Consider the following 25,687-nt stretch of genomic DNA (forward strand, 5'->3'; position numbering starts at 1 on the left):
TCACAATCCTTTCCCCAGTGGGTAACAGATTCCAACCTTACAAAAGAAGATATACGATGAGCACATGAAAAAGTGCTCCATTTCATTAGTCACCAAGGACATGAAAATTAAAACCACAATGAGACACCACCACATCTTGAACAAAGTAGCTAAAAGTAAAAAGACTGAACAGGCTGAGGGTTTTAAAGGGCATAATGCAACCAGAACCTCATATTTACACACAGCTAGCAAATAGGTTAAATACTACCATCTATTTGGGGAAAAAAGGATTTGAAATTTTCTAATAAAACTATCCCTACCCCATTACCCACCAATTGCATTCCTAGGTATTTATCCAAGAAGCATAAAAGGATTTGTTCACAAAAAGCCTTGCACAAGAATGTTTGTGACAGTTTTGTAAATAATAGTGAAAAACAGTCCTGATGTCAACCAACAGGAGAATGTATAAATAACCTGTGCTACATTCATACAAGGGAATTTTACTCTGCAATGTAAGGTCAACATGGATGAAGTTCAGAAATTCTATGCCAAGTAAAAGACAACACAAAAAAGTACATATTATATAATTCCATTTATAGAAAATCCTCGAAGTGTATAACCTAACTAAAGTCATAGAAATCAGGTGAATAGTTGCTGATGGGGACTGGGGTTGGAAATAGAATGAGACTGACTGGGAAGGGGCAGAGGGAACTTTCTGGGGTAATTGAAACACTTGTCTTGATATGCATTCATCAAAACATACATTTACCATCTGAACATTTTACTATATGTAAATTATACCCCAATTAAAAATCACAGAGATATGTTAAGGTAAAATGAGAACTTCAGCTGTGTAAATACTTTATGAAAATATCATTCAACTAAAAGCACAACATCTGGAAAATTCTACTCACAGTACATTATAGTTGAAATTGTAAAAAGAGTAGGGAAAGGAACTGCTATCCCAGGACAAAGTCTGACAAAGGAGAAGTTATCTGTTGGTAGTGTAGACATGATGAGTGCATTGGCAGTAAACAGTCTGAGTGGGATTCACTGAGATCCTGTCCCCTACATCGTATTTGGTCACTTTATATAGACATTATTTTTCTAACCTCCAAACTTTTTATTTACTATGTATAATATGGTTAACAAGAAAATAACTGAATTTTCTTCAAAAAAGAAAGAGAAGGAGAGGGAAGAAGAAAGAAGGAGAAGAGAAAGGAAAAGGAAGAAGGAAAAGGAGGAGGAAGAGAGGAGAGGTAGGAGTTTAAAGTAGAAGAAGAGGAGAGCCTGGGTGGCTCAGTTGGTTAAGCATCTGACTCTTGATTTCAGCTCAAGTCATTATCTCATGGTCATGATTTCATGGTCGTGAGACAGAACGCCATGTAGGGCTTTGCGTGCCCTCTGCCCCTCCCTCACTCACACATTCATGTGCACTCTCTCTCTCTCTCAATAAATAAATAAATAGATAGATAGATAAAACAATATTTTTTAGAGTAGAAAAACAGAGACCACCAGAGAATAAAAATTGGGAGGATGATCCTGAGGAAGGACAGTGTAGCCTAATGAGGAAAACTATTAAGTTAAATTGCTTAATGTAGGATGTGTCTCTTTACTTTTCTCTTCCCTCAAATTTTGGGGAAAACATCTATTTTCTGATTAAATCATTGTTTCACTCAAGCTCTGTTTGAAGACTGCATTCAGAACATCAGTCTTGTTCCAGGATGGAGATGGGTCAAGAGTGGGGACCACCCACCACAGTTCTGCCCCCTCCAACCCAGGTTCAAGTCCTTATAGAATTTGTGACAGATGGAAGTCTGAACTAGACTTGCAAACCAGATTTTAGAAATCCAAAAGGATCACAGAAAAGTCATGAGCTAAATCTCTCAAGATACAATACACTTTAAGGTGTAGCCTCCCCCCAAAAAGAATCCTGCAAAAACCTCAAAGAGGATTAACTAGAATAAAAATCCCAAATTGCAAAAGCCTCAAAGAGGATTAACTAGAATAAAGATCCAAGGGGGCCTTGTGGGGTGCTCAGGAGACTCTCAGATGAGCACACATTTTAAAGACTTGCACAAATTTAGAAAAAAGGAAACACAGCCAAGAATACGTATTAGTGACTTCAACATGGCATTATAATAATGTTACAAGGGTTGAGGCTTGGAATAAAGTGTGCCTATAAAAATGCTAAGGAAAGCCGAAAGAGGGGAAGGGGCACTTTAAAAGTTTTATGGTAAGAAAAATAAGTAAACGACAGGATGATTGTTCAGCTTGGGCAAAAGAATAATAAGATATGGGGGAAGAATGGCAATAAGCGTTTAATAAGAGTTAATGCTCACTGAATATTTCCTAAGTACCAAGTACTAAGCTAAGCATTTTATGTTTACTATTTTATATGATGCTTATAACAGCCTGTAGGCCAGTGGTATCATTAGTCTGGCATTCACAGTGGGCAAGGGACTTTGTCTTGGGCACACAGCTAGCAGAGGATACAGACAAAAGTTTCAGTGTAGCATTCTGAGTCCAGAGCTCGCCCTCTTAGGCACCAGAGGTAACTACCTTTCAAAGTCTCATTGTTGCTGTTATTACTGAAATCCTTGTGTCTGTTGGCCATCTGGATGTCTTATGCTGAGTGAAATAAGTCAGTCAGAGAAGGACAGATATATGTTTTCACTCATATGTGGATTTTGAGAAACTTAACAGAAGACCATGGGGGAAGGGAGGGGGAAAAACAGTTATAAACAGAGAGGGAGGGAGGCAAATCATAAGAGACTCTTAAATACAGAGAACAAACTGAAGTTGCATGAGGGTGGGGGGAGGGGAGAATGGGTGATGGTCATTGAGGAGGGCACTTGTCGGGATGAGCACTGGGTGTTGTATGTAAGCAATGAGCCACAGAAATCTATCCCAAAAACCAAGAGCACACTTTACACACTGTATGTTAGCCAATTTGACAATAAATTATATTGAAAGAAAAAAAAAAGAAATCCTTGTCTACATCTGAAAAGAGTAGAAACAACTCGCTTAAGAAGGAGTAAAAAATCTAAAATAGTCGAAAAGACCATGCAGCTTTTCAAAATAAAATTAGCCTCCTGCTTAAGCTAAGTTACAGCATAGAAAAGACAACAAATTTAGATAATCAATGTCTCAACCAGTGTTGGGATGGGAGAGAAAGTTGGCTGTTTCTCTCTGGCATACAAACAAAATCACTCAAGCCCTCACCCCAAGTGGCTGTCAGAAGCACTGACCCCCAGAGGTGGGTTTGAGGATTTTCCCACGATGCCAATGCATGTCCTAACATTGGTCCCATCTTCCTGTGGATCCCTGATTAGCTGACCCAGGTGGCTCTGTCACATTCATTCTCTGAAAATGAATTAACAAGATCCCCCAAGCATCCCTATTGAACTTAATTCCCACAGGCACTGTCAACAGGTGGCTTCTCTTACTAAACTCTAGAAGTCAATCAACTGTACTAGAGAAAAAAAAACACAGGATAATACATCACATAAAAATAAATTTGAAACTCAGTACTGGAATTTAGTGGTCATGCCTCCACAGGGAATCACCTGGCCTGGCATTTCCACTCCGAGGCCAGGCCTGCTGCTCCCATTTTCTAAGAACTAACCTCCCTCTGCCCTGGAGCAGTGGGTAAGGACTTAGGCCCATACTCTTTAGATAAGAATCCTAGCCCTGCCATTCATTCATTGCAGGGCTTGCTTTCTTCATGTCTATGGTGGGTAATAATGTTACTTGTGGTATAGTAATCTTGTACGGATTTTATGAGATTCTTCATTTACAGCATTTATATGGCATGCACATCTCTTAAGAGTGTCATACACAAAGTAAGCATCAGCAAATATTAGTTACTTCTGTTATTTCTAGTTCTGTGAGATCCAAATTTCTAGAGCTAGAGCTGTGATGTCCAATATGACAGTCAGATGCCACGTAGGCACATATCACATCGGAACACTTAGAATGCGGCTAATCCAATAGGAGATGTGCTGTAAGTATAAAACAAATAGAAATTTTAATACATAGCAAAAAAAAATAATTTAAAATATCATTTTATACTGATTGCATATATTAAAATGACATTTTAGATATGTTGAGTTAAATAAAGTACATTATTACAATTAATTTCACTTCACCCATTTTTTTTTTTGCATTTTTTTTTTAATGTGGCTACCAGAGACTGAAAATTCCATGTGTGATTCACATTTGTGACTCGTATTAGATTTCTATTGGACAGAGCTGTTCCAAGCATGGTCCATGGAGTAGCAGTATAGGCATCTCTGGGAGCTTACTAGAAATGCAGGATCCCTACTCCAACCCAGATATACTAAATCACAATATGTATTTTAAAAGTTACCCAGGGGGCGCCTGGGTGGCGCAGTCGGTTAAGCGTCCGACTTCAGCCAGGTCACGATCTCGCGGTCCGTGAGTTCGAGCCCCGCGTCAGGCTCTGGGCCGATGGCTCGGAGCCTGGAGCCTGTTTCCGATTCTGTGTCTCCCTCTCTCTCTGCCCCTCCCCCGTTCATGCTCTGTCTCTCTCTGTCCCAAAAATAAATAAAAAAAATAAATAAAAAAAAATAAATAAACGTTGGAGAAAAAAAAAAAAAAGTTACCCAGATAATTTGCATGTTCATTAGAATCTGAGAAGCACTATCCTACAGGAAAAATAAGTTAGCCTCCTACACAGTCTGTATGGCAAAGAGGGGAATCCCTTATTACTTTATCAAGTGGAGAAGGTGAGGCCCCACATGCCCAACCTTTTTCAGACTTTCCATAACTGGAAGACCCATCAAAAGCCCCATCCTCCTATGTTCACCCACAGAACTCTGTGCTTTCAGACTGATTTCAGATAGATTAGATGAGAAATTTTGGACATAGAAGTGGAAGGAGAAAACAAACCAATTTTTAATAATTGTTCACAAGGGATAGAGGATAGATTCCAAAGTGTATCCAGCATGATAATAATTCAAGGCAAAATTCCAAAGCTTATTTTTTAAATAGACAGTAACCAAAAAAAAATTACATTTCATTATGAAATTATTAGACTTCATTAAGCATCCTTTATGATGAAAGAGCATGAAAATATGCCCCATGAGGAAAATGTTGAAGACTTGGGGTGTTTGGCATAGAGAGAAAAATGTCAAGAGTATAGTGTGGCTATGTTTAAATTTTTGAAGGGTTTTTTTATATGAAAAATAGATTAATTTTATGCAGCTCCTAAGTGCAGAACTGGGAGAAATGGATGGCAATTAACAAGAAGCAATTGGATATGAGAAGTCTATGTAATAATTAGAACTTTACAGAGTAATGAATTAGTCATCTCTAGCATGCAATCTGAAACCACACTCAAAGATGCTTCAAGAAGAAGCCACCCTGTCAGAAAATTTTGTACCACAGAACCAATCCAGCCCCTTTGTTGGTTTGTAAGTTCCTATCTGCCAAATCTTAAACGTTTATATAGAGGTCTTAACTGAGTTCAGTCATGTATATTGTCCAGGCATTCTCAACATCACATCACAATCTCAAGGCTGAGTCCTTGGGGCAGGTTCTAGCAGTGGAGATGGAAAGCAAAACCCACATCCTAAGGACAGGGGATGGGGTGAGGAGCACCCAATTGCATAGATCCAACTCATCTTGATGAGGAGCCCCCAACTGCATAGATCCAACATCTTCTCGATGACCTTCCTCAACATCTTTTCAAATTACATTTACATCATGATTCTATTACCTCAGTTAGTAAATATAAAAGAAATGGTCACAACAACACTGCTAATGTTATAGTTTGACTTCTAGCCTTAACCTGCATAAAACAGAGAACAGAAGGTTAGTCTGGACCTTAGAGACAGTCACTTAGTTTTGGCCAGTTAATAAATGTCTTGATACTATGTTATTTGAACACAAATAAGACAGTTTCCTTATCTTACCAACAGAAAAAGGTCTATTTCATTATATTCCAATTAAAAAGAAAACACTTTTAAAGACAAATGTGTGCATGGCTTCTTTAAAAAAGGAGGTGGAGAAGGAGTGGATTGAAAACTAAAGCTTCTCTAAGAAGTCTTCTATTTGATATAAAAGGAAGAGCAAAACAAGTTGACCAGTGACAATGGGGTCTAATTTGTACTGTATAAAATGTGCCCCTCTGCCAAGGATAAAAGAAAAATCAGGAGGAAGTATTAATAAATTGAGCTTCAGAGTTAAGAATAGTGTAAGCAGGCTGATGTCTGCTATATAGCTACCATGTCTTTCAAGCCTTAAGTCCACCTCAAACCATTTGAAAATGGAGTTAAAAACAAAAATAATCTTCACCTTTGTAACAGGTTACAGATTTTCAAAGATCTTTGACATAGTATTATTACAATAGAGGTTTTCTGCAGGGTCATAAAGAAAAGCCATGTGGCTTATATAAGACACAAGAATAAACAAGAAATGGAAAGCCATAAAATCCTAACTAAAAACAATCTGAGTTAGCAAGTCATTAAGCTCCAATGTTAAAGCTGAAAACTCCACACTGAGCCCTGACATCTAAAATTATTATCATTGCAAACAAGTTCTCACAGAAGCTCTCTGATTCCTGGGGCTCTTTCCAGCCCCTGGAACTTGAATAGATGCCAAATTTAGCAGGAAAGAAAATGTTACACTAGTGAGTAAATAAGTAGGTGGGTGGAATCAGTGTGAGGTAGAGAAGGCACATATTTTGTGGGCACATTAACTGTTAGACCAGGGTTTGTGGATGGAGAACTGGCCAAGGGGTTAGAAGTCTAAAGCCTGCACTGATGGACTGTGAGGACTCAGCAAGTTTCAACTACTGAAGGTCTCAATTTGCGTATTTGAGGACAAAAATATAAAATTGTGTTAATATTCCCTAACCTTCCTTATTTATCAGAATCACCTGTTTATTTATTTATTTACATTTATATTTATATGAAAGTTTTACAAATTTCCATGCCCACACTAGACCCACTGGATGAGAATCTCTAGGGGAGGAGCCCAAGAAGGAATATGTTTAACGAGTACCATTGGTAATTCAGGTCACCAGGTTTGTTGATAATTATTGCTTAAATGACACTGAAATCTCTCAGTTCCAAAATTCCACTTCTTTTTTTTATTTGTTTCAAATAATAGTTTCTCATAACCTAAAGAGATAAATGTAGAACATTTCTATTTCATCAACAAGTAATTACATAAGTTATTTTTATAAGTTTATTTATTTATTTTTAGAGAGAGAAGGTGGAGCAGAGAGAGAAGGAGAGAGAGGGAATCCCAAACAGGTTTCATACTGTCAGCATAGAGCCCAACGTGGGGCTTGAACTCATGAACCGTGAGATCATGACCTGAGCTGAAATCAACAGAGGACACTTAACCGACTGAGCCACCCAGGGTGCCCCTTACATAAGTTATTTTAATGAAATTGTCAGTCTTAAAAAATGGTAGATATGGTTGCAAGCTTTATCCAATCTAAAAAATACTGAAGGAGTCTGGCCAATCTAACTGGCCAAAAGAAAATTGCAGGTATAGAATTTAGGGAAAATAATGTCTTTGTAGTATCAATTCTAATTCAGTGAAAAGGAGACATTACAGAAACAAGAAAAAGACTATTACATATAAATAAGTTTTCTTCTGAATGTAACTAATTTTTACATTTATATTTTCCACTAGTTTTGAATATACCTATGAGGTAAGAATAAATACATTCTATTATCCCTACTTTATAAAGGGATAAATTGAAGCCAAAATTGGGTAACTCATCTGGCCCAACGTTAAGTATCATCATCAGTGGCACAGACCAAATCAGACTTCTGTTCACTTAATTCCCCTTTCAATATTTCTTTCCATATAGTTTCACTTTACCAAAATGTAATAACTATTATCTCCACTTTGCATACATTTGAAAGTTCCCATGATGATACCTCCCCCCAAGAAAAAGTTTGTTACTTTGAGATTAATAGGGGGCAACTTATAGATAAATATCTTACATTCTCTGAAGTAGAATTCCTAGAATATCAGCTCCACAACCAACAATTGGGGCAGAATAATTTTAAAAATTTTACATCTCAAAAAATTGCTGCAGGAGAAGCCAATCTGTTACATATTTATTTCTCTATCCTTAACAAATTTGTCTCATAGCTTGTTGGATAAAGCTATGCATCAATAGCCCAATACTTTTATAATATGTTTGATTCAGGGAAATGGAACATATTTCCCAAGAGTGTGGGTGCTATAATTTTCAAAACAGAGAGGTAATTTTCTAAATAAAAGTAGTGGCTACTTTTACTTTTTTTGGCTATGATATTTCCTTCTATGAATTAATACCACAACGTAGGACATCAAAATGTGAGGTTAGCCTTGGACAATCAAAGATTTTGGAGGACATAGGGCATTTTATTGTTTCATGTAGTAGAAATGCTAGCTCCTGATTATCCTTGTAAAAGTGGCATATCACTCACTATATACAATTATTTTAGTTACATTTTAATGGAAAGGGATATATGAACCAGTGTGAGTGTGTGTGTGTGTGTGTGTATGTGTGTGTGTGTGTGTGTGTGTGTGTGCCTGTGTGTGTGTACATGCATATGTGTTGTTGCTGGGAGACAATTCCTCCACGGACTTGTCCTATTTTTGCGTATCTTATAATTAAAGATACTGACAGCTTTTATTCCAGACTATCTTTTCAAGGATGTTTATATAGCAAATAGCCTCGGAAGAGGATAATGTCATCCTCTGGGGCAACGGTTGTGCCAGGTTTTCTTTTACCTACCTTATAAAAGGTTGGGTTTTCTAAAGCTCAGTATGTCTTTCCTGTCACAGAACTTACTATGTGTGCCGGTGTCGTGTGGCTTGTTGTTATGTTGCCCTGTGGGAACTGAGGCTCAAGAAATAAATACAAATGACAATACTCTGGCTACTGACATAGCTGTGGGTAACAAACTGTCCTTTGTCTCTGATCCGGGATCTCATGTTTTTTGCCAGTATCTATGAAACGGTTGCAGGCTAACATGTTAGCTAGCAAGTAGGGTAATATGTGAGATCCTTTACAGTTCTTGATAGGTGTGTATGTCAGTTATTCACGTTTGAGCTTACAAATAGATCTTCCTACAATGGCTTTGTGCAATTCTTGTAGACCTGTTTGTCTTTCAACTGCTTCTATGTATGCTAAGAAATCCTGGAGAGTCACTTTATAACTGATCATTTCAATTAAGAAACTGAACAGCCCTGGGAAATTTTTTGAAAAATCAAAACTTTTGTCCCAGGTTCTATTACACCATTCCAAAATTCTCACATCTCCCATTTTTTCTGTGTCAAACTATTGTAATAGAATGCTTAAGTCGTGGTTTGTGGACTTCTTGCATTAAAATCAACAGGGATGCTTTGAGTGGGATCCCAAATTTCTAGTGTAGTACCAAATCTATGAGCAGTCAATTCTGAAAGCACTCATAGAGAACTCAGAGTAGTGTTATGTTCTCAGTGACTGACTAAGCTCAAGTGGGTATTAACTGTTATGGAGCTTAAAGAGTGATCCCTCACACACATGCCATAGTAGATACAGGACAATAAAGTGTCCAGTCCAGTGCCTGGGTCATACTTATTGGCTGTTCAGCTTTATCCCTTCCCAGAGAAAAGAGATCACATAATCCCATTATTGAAGGAGACTGCCTTTGGATCATATTCTAACTTTCTCATTTTAAAAATGAGGAAGCTGAAGTGTCTGCATTTCAACAGAAACTTTAAAGGGAATACTCCTTTCTTCTTCTAGGTTGTTTGTTTTTCAATCTTGCATTTTACTATTTAAAAAAAAATTAATGTTTATTTTTTTTTAAAGTGGAGAGAGAGTGTGTGTGCATGAGAGGTGGAGGGTCAGAGACAGAAGGAGAGAGAGAATCCCAGGTAGGCTCCATATTGCCAGCACAGAGCCCAACGCGGGGCTCAAACTCACAATCCGCGAGATCATGACCTGAACCGAAATCAAGAGTCAGATGCTTTTAACCAACTGAGCCACCCAGGTTCCCCTTTAATCTTGCACTTTTTTTTTTTAATGTTCATCTATGTTTCAGAGAGAGAGAGAGAGAGACAGAGTGCGAGTAGGGGAGGGGCAGAGAAGAGGAAGACACAGAATCTGAAGCAGGCTCCAGGCTCTGAGCCCGATGCAGGGCTCGAAATCAACTGTGAGATCAAGACCTGAGCCTACGTTGGATGTTCAACAGACTGAGCCACCCAGGCACCCCCCCCCTTTAATCTTACACTTTAAAAATGCTTTTTACACACCTGTAATATAACACTCATTATATTAAACCCACATGATTTGTTTTTATGTTTCTCAAATTGGCTTTGGCTTTCTAATATTTAAGGTTGGTTTGTTTACCCCTCTATCTTTAATATTTGATACAGTGTCTAGTCTATGGCAGGGCTTCAGTAAATGTGTAAGTGCCCAAAAAAGCAAAGCCTTCAGTGTCTAAAGAGGAGAAAACCAACACCTGGTGCTTACTGAATGCTTACCATGTATCAGGCACTATGCTGTAATTGTTTCTCCTTCAAACATAGATCATCTCATTTAATTCTGATAAGTCTGTTGTTATCTCCATGTTACAGATGAGAAAACGGGACTCTTAAGGAGGCTGCATGATTTGCCCCACATCACATAGCCAGGAAATGGGGGTGCTGGTGCTCAGTCATGGCAATCCCCACTTTAGAACTAAGTTCACTCTTACTAGGCTAACTGGACCTCTGAATCCCTTTACATCACACCACATAACCCATATATTCATAACAACTAGCCTCTTGTTTAATTGTAATAAACCCCAAATATTATTTATTTCTCAGGAGAAGTGGGAGGGGACTTTGTAGGCAGAATAGTGGCCACCCAAATGTGTCTAAATCTTACTGTCTACTACCTGTGAATGTTAGGTTACATGGCAAAGGGGAGTTAAGGTCTTGAGGAACTGGGATTGCTTCTCATCTGACTTTGAGATGAGAATATGATCCCAGATTATCAAGGCACACCCAATGTAATGACAAGGGTTCTTGTAAACAGAAGAAGGAGGCATAAGAGTCATAGTCAGAAAGACATTTGAAGAGAGTACATTGCTAGCTTTGAAGATAGAAGAAGGAATCATAAGCCAAGAGGTAAGAGTTGCATCAAGCTGGGAAAAGCAAAGAAAGGATTCTCCCTCCAGAAGGAGCACAGCCTTGCTGACACCTTGATTTTAGCCCAGTGAGACTCACTTCACACTTCCAACCTCCAAAACTGTGAGAAAATCAATCTGCATTGTTTTAAGTCATTACATTTGTGGTAATTTGTTACTGCTTCCATAAGAATAATATAGGGGTGCGATTAATAGGAAATAATGCCTGTGCCAGAGATAGTTAGCTGCCCCTCAAAGACTGGCATTTCCCTTCCAAAGCATACAACTGTAGCTAGAAAATGTCTGATCAGCCAGATATGACACTTTCCAAGGACTTCTAATCCCCCTGTCCTTCTTTGCATTGAGAGAGGGACAATGACTAGTCTCCTTACTGGACTGCTAAAGTGTCTCAGTTCTGAATCAGGATGTTCAAGTTCTAGGTCTGTGATTCTCATGTTCTCTGCTGTCTAGATGATGCAATGCTAGCTTTTAGCCACAAGATGGAAACTCATGCACAGAAAGGTTAACTAAACTCACCTAAAGCCACAGAGTGTGGCTGAAATAGAATTAATGGAAGGGGCGATGAAGTTGGCTGAGGCTGCCAAAGTAGGCAAGGGCCAGATCACACATGGCTCTGTGAGTGACGTGAAGAAGTTTTCACTTAGAAGAAGTCACTGAAATCATTTTTCATGGGAATGACACACTCAGATAAGCTTTCCTATAAGGTTGATTTGGTAGGAGTATGGAGAAGAAACTTAATCATAGCTAGTAGTTATTAAGTGCTTATCGTATAAGGTTCTGTTCTAAGTGGTGTATAAGTGTGCGTATGTATGTGTTCATTTGATGAGCTAGGAATTATTATTTCTATTTAATACATGAGTAAATTAAAAGTAAAAGAATGAATTTGTCCAAGATTACACAGCTTATAAGTGAGAGAGTAAGAATTTGGACCCAGGTAGTGTGTTTGTAGAGCCCACGTGCTGAGCCACATTAAACACACACCCCCTCAATGTAGAAGGGGTAAGAGTAGGAGGAAAATCAGCCTGGAAACTATTATAGCAGTTCATGTGAGAAATAATGCTAGAAGAGGAAATAGATGAAATAAACAGAATAAACAAACAAATATATATTTGGAAGTAGAATTAACAGAATGTGATACTAGATTGAAAGTGTGCAAAGAGGTGAATGACAGTAAAATATTAAGGATGCTGTCCGGGTTTCTAGCATAAGCACTTGGGAGGAAGAAAGACAATTTCCTAATTCTGGAACACTGGAAAAGAGTCTCATATGGGATTGAGCAGGATAACGAAGAGTCCAATCTGGAAAACTGAATTTAAAATGCTATGTATTATTCACAGAGAACTAGCTGGGTCCAGTACTGAGTCTTGAGTCTAGAAGGAATTGGGACACTTTGGATACCTTTCACCAACAGTCATAAATAGAATCAAAGTGTTAGAAAAACAGTTCCTAAAGAATAAAATGAATTGTGATTATGCATTCCACATAGAGACACACAGAATGTTTGAATGAGAAGCAGCACTGCAATTCAGCTGGTTTTCTTGCTTTTCCATTGACGTGGGGATTGGTCCTGCACCCCCTCCCAATGTGCCTGAAATAATGGCCAGAAGACACAAGGAGTAATTTAACCAATCTTAAGCACACAGAGGTCTTAGTAAGCAACACCTCTCTTGAGGACAGAACCTGATGAGAAGTTCAGAGTAGAACATGGAAAAATGCTAAATACTAGATTAAGTGGAGGAGGAAACTGTGAAACTTTCCTGCAGGAACAGTTGGACAATAAGCAGATGGTTCTTCTATATCCTACTTGCCAGGGCATTCACATATTCAACAAGGATGGAGAAACAGATTTGGAAGGAGTAACCTTGTTTCAGAAATTGCGCTGCCAAGAGGAACCTCATTACCTCTTGGCTTGGTGTCCGAGAAAAATCTAATCCAGCTGACAAAATGAAGTTTAGTAAGACACCCAACTAAAGATTGTAAATGCACTAGTCTCAGCATGTTTTTCTAAATACAATCTTCTGCCCTGAAAAGGAGAATCTAACTGTTCATTAATGAAGTGCAGGTGTATGTGAACAATTGAAGTAAAGGGTAAAATTGTTCAGAAGTGAAAAGAAATGCCTAAAACCGAATGGTATGACTATATGCAGGGGGTTTATTCATTTGTTCAAGAAATTCCCGTTGAGCTCTTATCTGCCTTTGGCCAGGCAATGTGCTCACTGCTGTGAAGACTACTACAGTTGCTAAAACTGTTCCTGCTCTCGAGATATGTGCAAAGTGAAAAGAAGAGGAAAAGACGAGAAAGGGGAAGAAATGAAAAAATTAGATGATGAGGAAGACAGAAATTATATAGAAGAAGAGGGAGAAGAATGAGGTTGAGGGAGAAGAGAGAAAGAATATGAAAAGTGAAAAGAGTTGTTTACAGCCCCCACCGTACTTCAGGCTTGTACCAGGTCTCATCTAGATTAGTATCGTCAATCCCTAAACACAGTGCCTTTTATTATTTCTTTGGACACATATTCATTGTTTTGCTGTGGCCGAGTCTCTAGAAAGCAGAGCCTGCAATAAGAATTCAGGTGTTAATACTTTATCTGGGAGTTACAAGGTCAGGAGGCAGTGACAGAAAGTGGGAGGCACAAAGCTAGGAAAATATGAAGAAATACTATGTGATGTGTTGCAGTGCTGACTACCATTTTGTATTGAACCCCAAAGATATATAGCAGGTTCTGTATTTGGAAAACAGAACTGCTCTGGGAGGATTGCAAGAATATATTGGAATAATATACAGGTACACTGGAAATAGCCTGGCTCCCTCCTAAATCCTGTTTCCTTTTGGTGGAGGTTCACACCTTAGGGAGCCAAATCTCCACTGCCAGGTTGCAACACCTAGTCCTTCGGCTGCTCCTCAGGAAACCAGACTCCACACATCACGGTGTGGCATCTTGTCCAGGTCTGAAAGTGGACTAGCTACCATGTGCTTGTAGAGCATCAACCAAGAGAAAGAAAGAAGGTGGTAAAGGAATATACAAAGAGGCAAAACTTGAATTCAAGTATCTTTTATGTGCCAGAGATGGTGCTGAGTGCTGTGCAAATAACGGTGGACAACAGATATGGTCCCTGACCTTGTGTAGTGGCCTGCTTAACAGTACACACAGACAAACAATTACAGCGAGGTGAGAGATACAGGGCTTTGACCACTGACGACCAGAGACCCTATGTGGTCTTTAAAGGTTCCCAAAAAAGAGCAATGTCTAAGAGAGAGGGGTTATCCAGGTGATCGCCAGAGCCAGAGAGTAACTTTGTGTTAGAGGGGGAGGTGGTGGCGGGGGAGACTGTAGGACACTGGTCAGTTAGAGACTGTTTCCCAAGGCCTAGAAAGGTTAAAGTTATTGGAGCTCAGGATGTTGTACAGGGATAAAGAAGGTAATAGTGTAATTCCTACCACCTCATGATCTGATTATCATAAGGCCTAACGTCACAGACTAGAAGCCTATCTGGCTACCCTCAACCCACGTTGCTTACTTTCCGCTGCCCTCTATTCAGGTCCAAATTAATTACTGGTTTTGCTCTAAGTATGTTCTATGACTTTCTACTTCTGTACTTTTATTCCAATGGTTTGTTTCACTTGGGATTCTTTCGCCTTCACATGAATACCTGTCTAAACTCCTGTCCTTCTTTTAAGTCCACTAAAAGCTTTTCCTCATGAACCTATCCTATGTCCCCCACATCCTGCTGGTCTAATCTCTCCTTCTCTAAAATTTTCATTTTATCTTAATATCCTTATGTCAGTTCTGTACTTATTTTTTGACTGTCTCATCTCCCCTCCTAGACTGTTAAAAATCAAAACTAAAACTGATGGACATAAATAACTTAAAATCATTGATGGCATCCATAATCACTTTTCTCTGGAGAACAAAAGGAATACATTTAACTCTGGAAATTATTCAGAAATCAACTAGTGTCATGGGCCAAGATCACTCAGCAAACTCACTGTTTCAGTCCAAGATGATCTCCCTGGCCCAGTGACCCTCCTTGTTTTCCCCTTTGCTTTCTTCCTCAATCTTTCCCCATGGACCATTTCCATCACTTCATGATTCTCAGATATTCCATTTTATCTGATTCCATTCCAGGCTCTCTGGACCACCTGGACTTGACAAGGAATGCTGAAATCCAAACCACAGATCATTTTGGTTTTGTTAACAGTAAAGCAATTTCCTTCTTTGTGCTGCCCATAAAGCAAAAAGAATCCAACAAAACTTAATACATCACTCTCTCACTTGATGAGCTTTTCATTTTGAATTGCATATACATTTGCAATTTTCCATTTATGATGGGCTCTGGCACTTGGGAATACAAAGCAGGACCCTAAAAATGGCCTTCAAGGGCTTTACAAGCCTAGTTGTGACAAAGACAATAATACCAATGGCTAGAAATCAGGCAAAAAGGGATGTTCTGTAATAAGGGTCTGGGCTTAGTGCAATAGGATTAGCAAACCTGAAAGGTCACTGGTAAAAGAGTTTGAGAAATTCCTATTCCTATTTCAATCATGTGAATTATACCTTGAGCTAAATAAATTAGGACATTTTTAATGTCAAGAACAGCCTGATAATTTCATGAGTACTAAAGTAAGAACTCTTCAATATTTTTGCTAAGCACAGTAATTCAATAAACATTTGCTAAATCACAGTAGGATAAATTTGTTATACTTGATTTTAAAACAGTCACTAAAGTGAGATACACAAACAATGAAACAGAACAGGTAAAAACCAATCTCAATTTAAACTCCTGGCAACATAATTGCCTTTAAATATCTAATACTCTTTTCCTAAACTTATCTCGGCTTTCACACTTTTGGGGAAAATATTTGGAGAGAATATTTGAAATATATATACATTTGAAGTATACAAACACTGACTTTCTCTTATACCCATAACCCCAACAGTGAGGGTTTTTTTTCAAAGTATAATGGTTACAGGCCAATTATCTTCTGTCTTTTGGTCTCATGTGAACTGTCATCAAATAGCCTGTTGTTAACTAGCAAAGATTATTTCATCCAGTTATCTCTGCTTTTCTTTTAGCATGAAGAGAGAGAAAATGCTATAAACACACTTCTTCTCTACCAGTCAACACTAAAGGAAGTTCTAAGTGCATGTTTCCCTTAAACCTTATTCTCACACCCAAATGAGCATATTGACTTTAAAACCAATTTCTAAAGACATGTAAAGGACATTTCTAGGCCCTCAAATGAAGGTGGAATAGATATCCCCTTCAATTGCCCCTTAGGATGTCTGTTCATCTGTTCATAATGTAAATTACTTTATTTCATATCTTAAAAACTTCTTGGATAATCAGATAAGTGTGCAAGTAGGACATGAGCATATCTGAGAATTCTTTTGGTATACTGACATTTATACATTCTTATATACTGTTAAGAATATGAGACTTCTTCTCTGCTTAAAAACATGCTGTGGGGAAAGAAAAGCTGTACCCATATTCTCAAAAACAAAGTCTTAATTCTAGAACAGCCCCAAAGGCCTAGGTTTCCAATGTCACTGTGAAGGTCTTATTCTCTGTGTTTCCCTCACACCAATTCACATGCTACCAACACAAATGTGTTGAACACAAATGTCTCTGTTCCTTTCCATATGTCCCCTCTGCCCCCACTTAGAGCATTCTTTCCTAATGATCCCACACACTCTTTGAGCATTACCTCCTTTTGAGAACCTCAGGGTTCTCAGACACCATTAAATGGTTTTAGCCATTATATATATATATATATACTTACTTACTTATTTACTTACTTACTTACACATTACTTACAACACTACAGCATAATGCTTAGTTCAACTGTTGTTCCAATTAAAAAAAAACCTGTAAAGGGGTACCTGGGTGGCTCAGTCGGTTAAGCGTCTGACTTCAGCTCAGGTCATGATCTCACGGCTGGTGAGTTCGAGCCCTGCGTTGGGCTCTGTGCTGACAGCTCAGAGCCTAGAGCCTACTTCATGTTCTATGTCTCCCTCTCTCTCTGCCCCTCCCCCGCTCATGCTGTCTCTCTCTGTCTCTCAAAAATAAATAAACATTAAAAAAATTTTTTTTAAACCTGTAATTTAATGAGAAGCACCTTCATATGAGTGTCTTGTACATAACCTAAAACATAGTTGCTACTTAACAAATTATTTTTGAAAAAAAAAAAAAAACAAAGAATGTGTGATTTTCATCTACCTTTTACTCAACCAGTCAATAGATTTAAAAATAATTTAACAAATTGGAAGCTTGGAGCAACATTTATGTGGCTTATCAAAATTCTATACAGTTCAAAATTAAAGCCTGCAACTCAAACATTTAAGTCTCCATACACTACTGAGACCCAAAATGCACTAAGTCGCTATACACTACTTGGCATTTCGGGATATGTTCTCTTATCTGACCATATACTTCCTTATGTCAACTCTGGGTCCAAAATGATAAAGACATAAGACTTTCAAGAACTATTTAATCTTACTGGAGTGGAGGATGCAATTGATGTCCCGTTCTTAAAAGAACTGTGTCCATTTAATGTCAAATAATGAATCTGAAATAAGAAAAAAATTCAGGAAGTGTTCTTCTTAACTACAGCCATACCAATACTTTCTCCAAATTTTTTATTTAGTTTTTTTTTTTGGGGGGGGGTATTTTTTCTTCACCATATAAATACATTCTATCTCTATGTCATTTCACTCCGAATTTGTTGATATCTCAGTTTCTAGGCCATGTTTTCATGAATGGAAAATAACTACCTCCCAGTCTTTATTAGATTTTGAAGGTGTGTTCTTTATCTCAATGTTTTATCTCCTGAGAAACTATGCTTGAATGCAGGCTGAGTGGCTTTAATTTCATTTCGGAAAAGGGCAAGAAGAAAGTGCTCTCTCTAAACCAAACTTTCAGATTTACAGGTAAGCATCACTCTTGCTGGTATTTCTGAATTATAAAAGAGAAGCACAATTCTCTCTACAATAATAACTGGTAAACAAAATCATAAATATTTTTCTACATTTTCATTCCCAATTCTATTGGCTTGGCTCCTATTACAGGTAATGCTTCTCATATTGATTGTTATAGCACTACTTTGGCTGCCTTTAAAACATCACATGAACACTGAACAAAAGAACCAGTTAAATATGCCATAGATATTATGCCATTTCTATAAGCACCATGAATTGAGGTCAAATGGGGAATGGGACACCACTAAGAAGTCACCAACAGAACTGTATCAAAGTCAGAATTCAGCCTCAACATCAAGCATATACAAGAAACTAGGAGGCCCTTGGGGGAGAATTAGCATTTTTCTTTTTCACTCCGGAATCTAGATTTGATTTCATTTTATTACATAAGATATCCATGGAAATGGGTCTTGGTTTTGGGATTGGTGATTTTTTGTTGTTGTTTATTTTGGTGTGGTTTTGTTTGCTTGTTTGTTTGTTTTTATTCATTGGTGGTTGTGGTGTTTTCCCCAGGGTTGTGTTCCCCTAAGATCAGGTTCTTGAAATGCAGAGCAGCTAACTCACAGCAGATGGTGGGATTTTGTAGGGAAGAAAAGTCAAGCAATTTCAGTCCAAAGATTGAACAGAGTATCCTAGAGTTTAAGGAAAAATTAACCTGTGGGAAAGTCAATTGTCATTGAGAAAAGAGTTCTCAAAATCAGTGCTATTAAAGTTCCTTTTCCCTCTACAGTCTAACATAAAAAAAAAATGTGATGTTCACAGAAACTGATGCAAAAACTGTCACCAATTTTGGCCTTTATTATTGCATTAGCAGAAAAGGTTAGAAATATTTAAATTTGTCCTCTTTAATTGGGCAAACACACTCACTGGTCCATTACAATAGCAATTCAATTATTATCTTGTGTTTAACTTGAACCAAGAAGAAATTCTTTTGTTGCCAGAGGTCTCAAGGTATATCTATAAATGATAACAGTAGGAAATTAAGGCATTTATGAGAAAGGAAAGTAATAGCTGACCAATCTCTCTCATTCACTCCTATACAAAAGCAAAAGAAAGCCTTTGTTAATGACTACCAAGGTAAGTAGTAAGCTATACCACGTCTTTAATGCACTTGCTGACCCTCGAAAACCCTAGTACTATAGACAACAGTAAAGACAAGAAATGACAAGGTGGAACAAAAAAATTACCAAGGTCTTAAAGAATATTCTAGAGCTCTTTCTCTAAATTCTGTTCGTCCAAAGTCAGAAAAGTAAGCATAGTCACGTTCTACCCTGGAACAGAAAGTGTGTAAATTGTCACTTTCCAAATGTGACATTAGATAAGGAAGAAAATTTAATTACTGTTTTTAAAATAACTCTAGCTCTGTAAATGTGACACTGTAATTTTAATTGTTGAAGCAAACTCTAATGATTCTGTTAAGATGATCCCTCTATAACTGAGAAGTTAAATTATCCAAGGTTATGGTCAGAGATGCCTCTGGAATGTTGAGAGGCCATGTCACACACAAAAATGTACCTGGTATGAAAAGCTTTACGGGGTAAAATAGATGCATTTCCATACCAAGAAAGCATGCATCTTGCCTTCTACAGTAGGGAATTTATGTGCACACTCAAGGAAACATTCCCACCTCGACTACTTCTGCAAAGAGAACTGCCATGTCCTCCAATGTGGCTGCGATGCCACACGTTCTTCTAGAGTGGAAGCATTCCTGCTCACTTTTGGCGTTTCAGCCAATGGACTGAAATAAACCTGGGCTGGTTTTTCAGTCCCTATATGTAATCACTGTCTCGAACTCTAAAACAAATGGGGTACTGCTAAGGCTGTGCATGCCTGTCAGAGAGTCTACTATGGAGAAGGCTGTTTTCCCTCCTCCTCTGTCTCCTTCTCATTTTCACATTATTTAAAATATGCCAGTAAAATAGTGGATCCATGACATTTGAAAGTGATAGGCCTGTAGAAACTCCCACATCCACAAATTCACCCAAACAGCACTCTTGGGAGGAAAACGAAAAAAGAATGCTACTAATTCATGACTGATTACTCACTCCAACCTACCAGCCCCTTAGCTTATAGCAATTCATTTTTGCTACAGCTCTTAGGTATATGCTCTCATTTAATTTTCACAACGATCCTTTGAGGCTGAAGTTATTATTATTGCTATTATTTCTAACTATTGCCAATTATTACAAGTAGCAGAACCTAGGACTGGTTTGCAAATTCTCAACAAAACAAATACTAAACCTGTGAGTGCTGAGGGTCCATTATGTCAAGAATAATATGCAGAGATAGCTTTAAAGTTGATTCCCTTCCAGTCAGCTGCACCATCTGTCCCTGGAACTGGCTGCCTACCTTCCTTGGCCCTCTGTGCGGTGGACGCTGGCGTGCTCTGGGCACAGTACACCTCCCGGGTCTGGATCCCACCTCCACAAACGGGTCCCGTCACAGGCCAGTAGGGGTCCTGCTGCTCGAGGAGAAGAGAGACTTGGCATTCTTTCCATTCAGAGGTCCTCCAGGAATACCTGTTTGGTTTGATTTATTTAAAAGAAGAAGAAGTAAGGAAAATATAATATTCTAAAGAAAACTTAAGTCACAATATCATATGCATGTAATAATCGTTCTAGGGCCAAATCTTCACCTATAGATAAAAAAAAAAAGTCAATTGGCTTTGTTTGTTTGTTTGTTCGTTTTTAAAGTCAATTGGTTTTGATACTAAATCCCTTTTATTTCCTAGGAGCAAAAAATCACAGCAGCCTCTCCCGGTGGCAGTATGGAATAAGAGGAGTGAAGAAAGGAAATGTGGATACACAGGGGATGTGCCTCATCCCAGGTACTGTAAGAGAGTGAAGAATCAGACGAAGGATGTGAAAACCCAATGAGCCTGTTCCATAGCAGCCCTTTTCGTGGGATAACACTTCACAAACTTCTGGATGACTATGTGGAAGTTGGCCTTTTAAAGATAGTAGAGTAGTGTGTGAATGTGTGGAGTTGGGATATATGATTTTAAATGGATAGGGATGACCAACTTTTCAACCTTCTTGATACAGGACAGTATTTCAACTTGTTTGACCCCATTAGCATAAAGATATACATACTAAAAATGAGTTATCAGTGTGACCACTACATTTAACTGATGAGTGTTTTATATATGCAGACATGCTGTTATTTAAACTGACTTAATAATATATTCTTCTTGGTTTATAACTGGCTAAGATACATACTAATAGACACACATACATACACATGCACGCACGCATACAGATACAGGGAGGAAACCCAACGGAGTTTGAACACAACTTGCAGAAAACAAACAATCGTAACAGCACTGCACTCAGACCTGGAGAATTATTTCAGACAGAATTTCCTTTTGTGGATTATTACAACATTCTTCAAGCCCACATCATTAATAGAACCCTATAGCATTCACATAAATACCAATAGACTCATTAACTTCTAGAACAATAAACAAAACCTAAGAACATTCTTGTAACTGCTGTCCCATTTCAGATTTGAGGAAAAATTTCTCAGCATTGTGACTACTTAAAAGGAAAAAAAAAGTGATAAAAATGAGTGTGTGTCACCCAAACACTGGCCTTACAGAGACTAGAGTAAAATAGAAGTCAAGTCACAGACATCAAAATAATAAAGCAAATCTCTCAGAAACCTAATAATAACCAAACCCCTTCACAATGAATGTCATAATTCTAAAAAAGCTTGAAAACCTGACAGTCATGAAGTCTTATAATTAAACATTTTTAATGTTTATTTATTTTTTTTTTTTAATTTTTTTTTTCAACGTTTTTTATTTATTTTTGGGACAGAGAGAGACAGAGCATGAATGGGGGAGGGGCAGAGAGAGAGGGAGACACAGAATCGGAAACAGGCTCCAGGCTCCGAGCCATCCGCCCAGAGCCCGACGCGGGGCTCGAACTCACTGACCGCGAGATCATGACCTGGCTGAAGTCGGACGCTCAACCGACTGCGCCACCCAGGCGCCCCTAATGTTTATTTATTTTTGAGAGAGAGAGTTCAAGAGGGGGAGAGGCAGAGAGAGAGAGACATGCACACACACACACACACACACACACACACACACACACACACAGGATCTGAAGCAGGCTCCAGGCTCTGAGCTGTCAGTGCAGAGTCCAATGCTGGGCTCAAACCCACGAACCGTGAGATCATGATCTGAGCCAAAGTCAGACGCTTAATCGACTGAGCCACCCAGGAGCCCCTCATGAAGTCTTATAAAAAGCGCATTGTAGGAAAAGAATTTGGACAATCCTGGGGGGTTCACTGTGACACAACTCTTCTCCCTCTGCCTCCCCACTTCATTTTCACATGGTTCTCCCAGGCAAAAAAGTAAGTCAGTAGGCTGGACAAGACTTTGGGTGCGCAGTGCAGGTTCTGCTTATGCACACGATACAGACAATAACCTGTTTCCAATTCCTGGGAGTGACAGACTGAGAAAAGTTTGATTATTTCCAAAGGTAGGTCTTCTCCAGAGGCAAACTTCTGAAGCCTGTTCTGCTCACTCAAAGTTCTCACCCTGTTCTCCATGTTCACTCAAGCAGAAAGCTTCTCCCTCATGCCCCTGAGTCCAGGGCAGATGGCTCTGTATTCCAGGGCAAAAATGCAATGAGGTAAGGGTTTGTTGGGATGGATGGCTACCAAGGTCTCACTTCAGATCCCTTTCCTCCAAAGATCCCCTAGGCAAAGAGCTTCTGGCCATTAAGGAGGGGGACAGATAACAGCAGCTGAGTAGAAGCCTCCTATGATATAGTTAACAAATAAGGTAGGCAAAAAAGGGAACAGTGTGGTATAGACAACAGGCATGCTTTACAGCTGAGTTGTGCCTTGCCACTTACTCGGCATGTAACCGTGGCCCAGTTCTGTTTTCCTATCTTTAAAATGGGCATAATAATACCAAATGTTGAACATGGCATGGAATAGATGTTCAGTAAATGTTAATTCCTTTTCTGCTTCTGTCCTTCTACATGCAGGTTTTGCCCCTTGCTGCCACAGAACACACACACACACACACACACACACACACACACACACACACATTAACATTTTATGTATGAGGACTTCATTGATTTCCTCAAGTCCTAACATTAGAGATCCAGGAATACTATGGCCTAACTTCCAGCAACCAAAGTTCAGCAGAGTATAAAAGAAACATAGAGTTCAGAATTACAGCAAGTCACAGCAATTTTTTTGCTTGTTTGAAAGGAATGGGTCACGCTGTATAAATAGCTTTTTCAATTAATTTATCATGACCCTAGAAGAATTAGCAATGGAGGAATTTTGGAAGTCATTATGGAGAAAAATGAGAAGAAAAGTTTAATGACTATGGTTTTATGTAAAGTAACAAAAACCCTGTTGGTAGCTCATTAACCAACAACACCCAAATTCCATTCACTGGCAAACAACAAATTCTCGAAAGAAATATAAGGCATTTATCACTATCGCTATTGTTTACCACCTAAGAGAAAATACCAGACAAGCAAGTGGCAGAGGGAAAATGATCACCAGGTAAGGACTCCTATATTCCTTTTTAAAATCTGTCTTTCACAGTCTCTCGTCATCCTCTTTATTTTTTTTTTTTTTGAAAGCCCTATCTATGTGTAGTCACAAATCACCCTGCAACCATGAAAACTGAATGTCCAAACTCTACCAACCTGGGGAAGTGTCTCCAGGAACTGACAGAATGAGAAATCAAAGGAGTCCTTTTGGCTAACTGGTACTCACTTTCTCCTTTAGAAGCTGTTACAGCAATGGTCCTCCAGCCTCTGGACAAGACGGCATCCAGACTGCCTGGGACGCTATCTTTAATGGTGGAGTCCCTGTCAAAGAACAGGCCTTTTTCACCTCTCTCTCCAAATTCTGATGCCTTTTAACACACCCTCATTTTGTCCTTCTGTTTAGGAGGGAAATATGCGGAGTCTCAAAGGCCAGAGTCCTACCTCCTGTGGGCACAAAACATTTTTAATTGATTGTGGAAATGCCTCAAGTAGACAGCCATGGAATGAAAGACATTAGTCAATCCTCATGGCCCCTTAGCAATGTGACTGTGGAGGATCCATTTGCTTTTTTCAAAGTTTCTGTCTGAACACAACAGCCAAGGCATTAATTTATTTGGACTACTAGAGTATCATGACATGGCCTTCAAGTAATAATAACAACAACCAATACCTTCTGTATGCCTACTCTGTGCCAGGCACTCCAATAACAAAAATAGGTGTGTTACCTCATTAAAGTGTCCCAACAAACCCTGAGGAAAATATTATTTCTGCTTTTACAGATGGGATAATTGGAATAAAAAAGAAGTAATTCTTCCAAGGTCATAAGTAATTGGAAGAGCAAGATTCAATGTCAGATTTATTTTTCTTTAATGAAATGGCAGGTAGATTAAAATAGCGAATGGCAAACCAATGAACCACGATCAAAGGATACTGAAAATAAGTTCAGTAGGCAATAGGTAGCTACCTGTCCTGCCATTATGAGGACAAGTAAATGTTGGTCTTGGTCTGAGGAAGTGGGTTCTGGACTAAAGAAAAAAAAATCTCTTTTTGTTGGTGGCAAAGATAATGCCAGTGACAACTAACTGATAATGTTTTATACTGCCTATATATATATTTTTTTCTTTCAGTCTCAAACAAAAATAAAGTTTGAGAATATTTTACAGCCAACTTATAATTAGAGCACTGTGGTAACATAGGGCCAAGTTTTGGTGCTTTCAGGATATAATTTAAAAAAAGAGAAATAATATATAAGCCAAATTAAAGGATCCCTAACTATAAAAATTAAAATTCCCATTAAACCTTACAGAAGGTAACTTTAGGCTTGAAATCAAATTCTCCATGTTGCTCCCTACTGATTAGAGTGTTAAGTAAACTTGTCATGATCCATTCATGTGAAAACAGCTCCAATGTCCCCACTACTAACTAGTGAGAGAGCACACCTCCAACCACTCTGGAACCCCACCCTCTGAGAATGGGAATGCTGATAACTCAAATACTGAATGCACAAGGAAAAGAGCTGATGCAAGGGCATTCTAGTTAACATAAAGATATGTATGAGAGCCTGAAGGCAGGGGGAGGGCTAGAAAGAAGGACTCCCTAGAAAAAGAAAGAGGCCTGCCCAAATAGTAAGGGAATCACTTACACAACCACATTTTCATTAATCCTTTCTTTCAACAAATAATTCCTGAACTCCAATTATGTGCCAGGCAAGATTTCAGACAATAGAAATGCACAGCAGTAGGCAAGACAAAGCCCCTGACCTTGAGAAGAGAAAGAGCTATTTCCGTGCCATGACCAGGGAAGTCTTCAGAATCCTGAAGAGCATGAGGGAATGAGCGGTCAGGGAGCATTCTAGGCAGAGAAGAGCACATCCAAAGTTTCCAAGAGACCGAGTGTTTGGCACTCTCTAGGGTATCGCAGAAGCCAGTGTGGCTGGGTCAGGTGGGTTAGGATAAGAGGGAGAGAAAATGAGGAGTAGTCAGGAGCCAGTCTATAAAGAACATAGTAGGCCAGAGTTAGGACTGTGAGTGTTATTCTAGATATGTCAGGAAAT

The 25,687-nt window shown here is 38.7% G+C and overlaps 1 protein-coding gene across 2 annotated transcripts in view; it reads right to left on the reverse strand.

The window, feature by feature from the left end:
- THSD7B (thrombospondin type 1 domain containing 7B) overlaps positions 1–25,687 on the reverse strand; it is a 1,116,594-nt gene that overhangs the window by 524,528 nt on the left and 566,379 nt on the right. For both annotated transcript variants that reach the window (XM_058715426.1, XM_058715425.1), the window contains one exon: positions 20,459–20,628. In XM_058715426.1, the coding sequence (XP_058571409.1) occupies positions 20,459–20,628 (170 nt within the window). The remainder of the gene's footprint in view (positions 1–20,458; positions 20,629–25,687) is intronic.

The sequence above is a fragment of the Neofelis nebulosa genome, chromosome 2 (genome assembly GCF_028018385.1).
Source record: "Neofelis nebulosa isolate mNeoNeb1 chromosome 2, mNeoNeb1.pri, whole genome shotgun sequence".
NCBI lineage: Eukaryota > Metazoa > Chordata > Mammalia > Carnivora > Felidae > Neofelis > Neofelis nebulosa.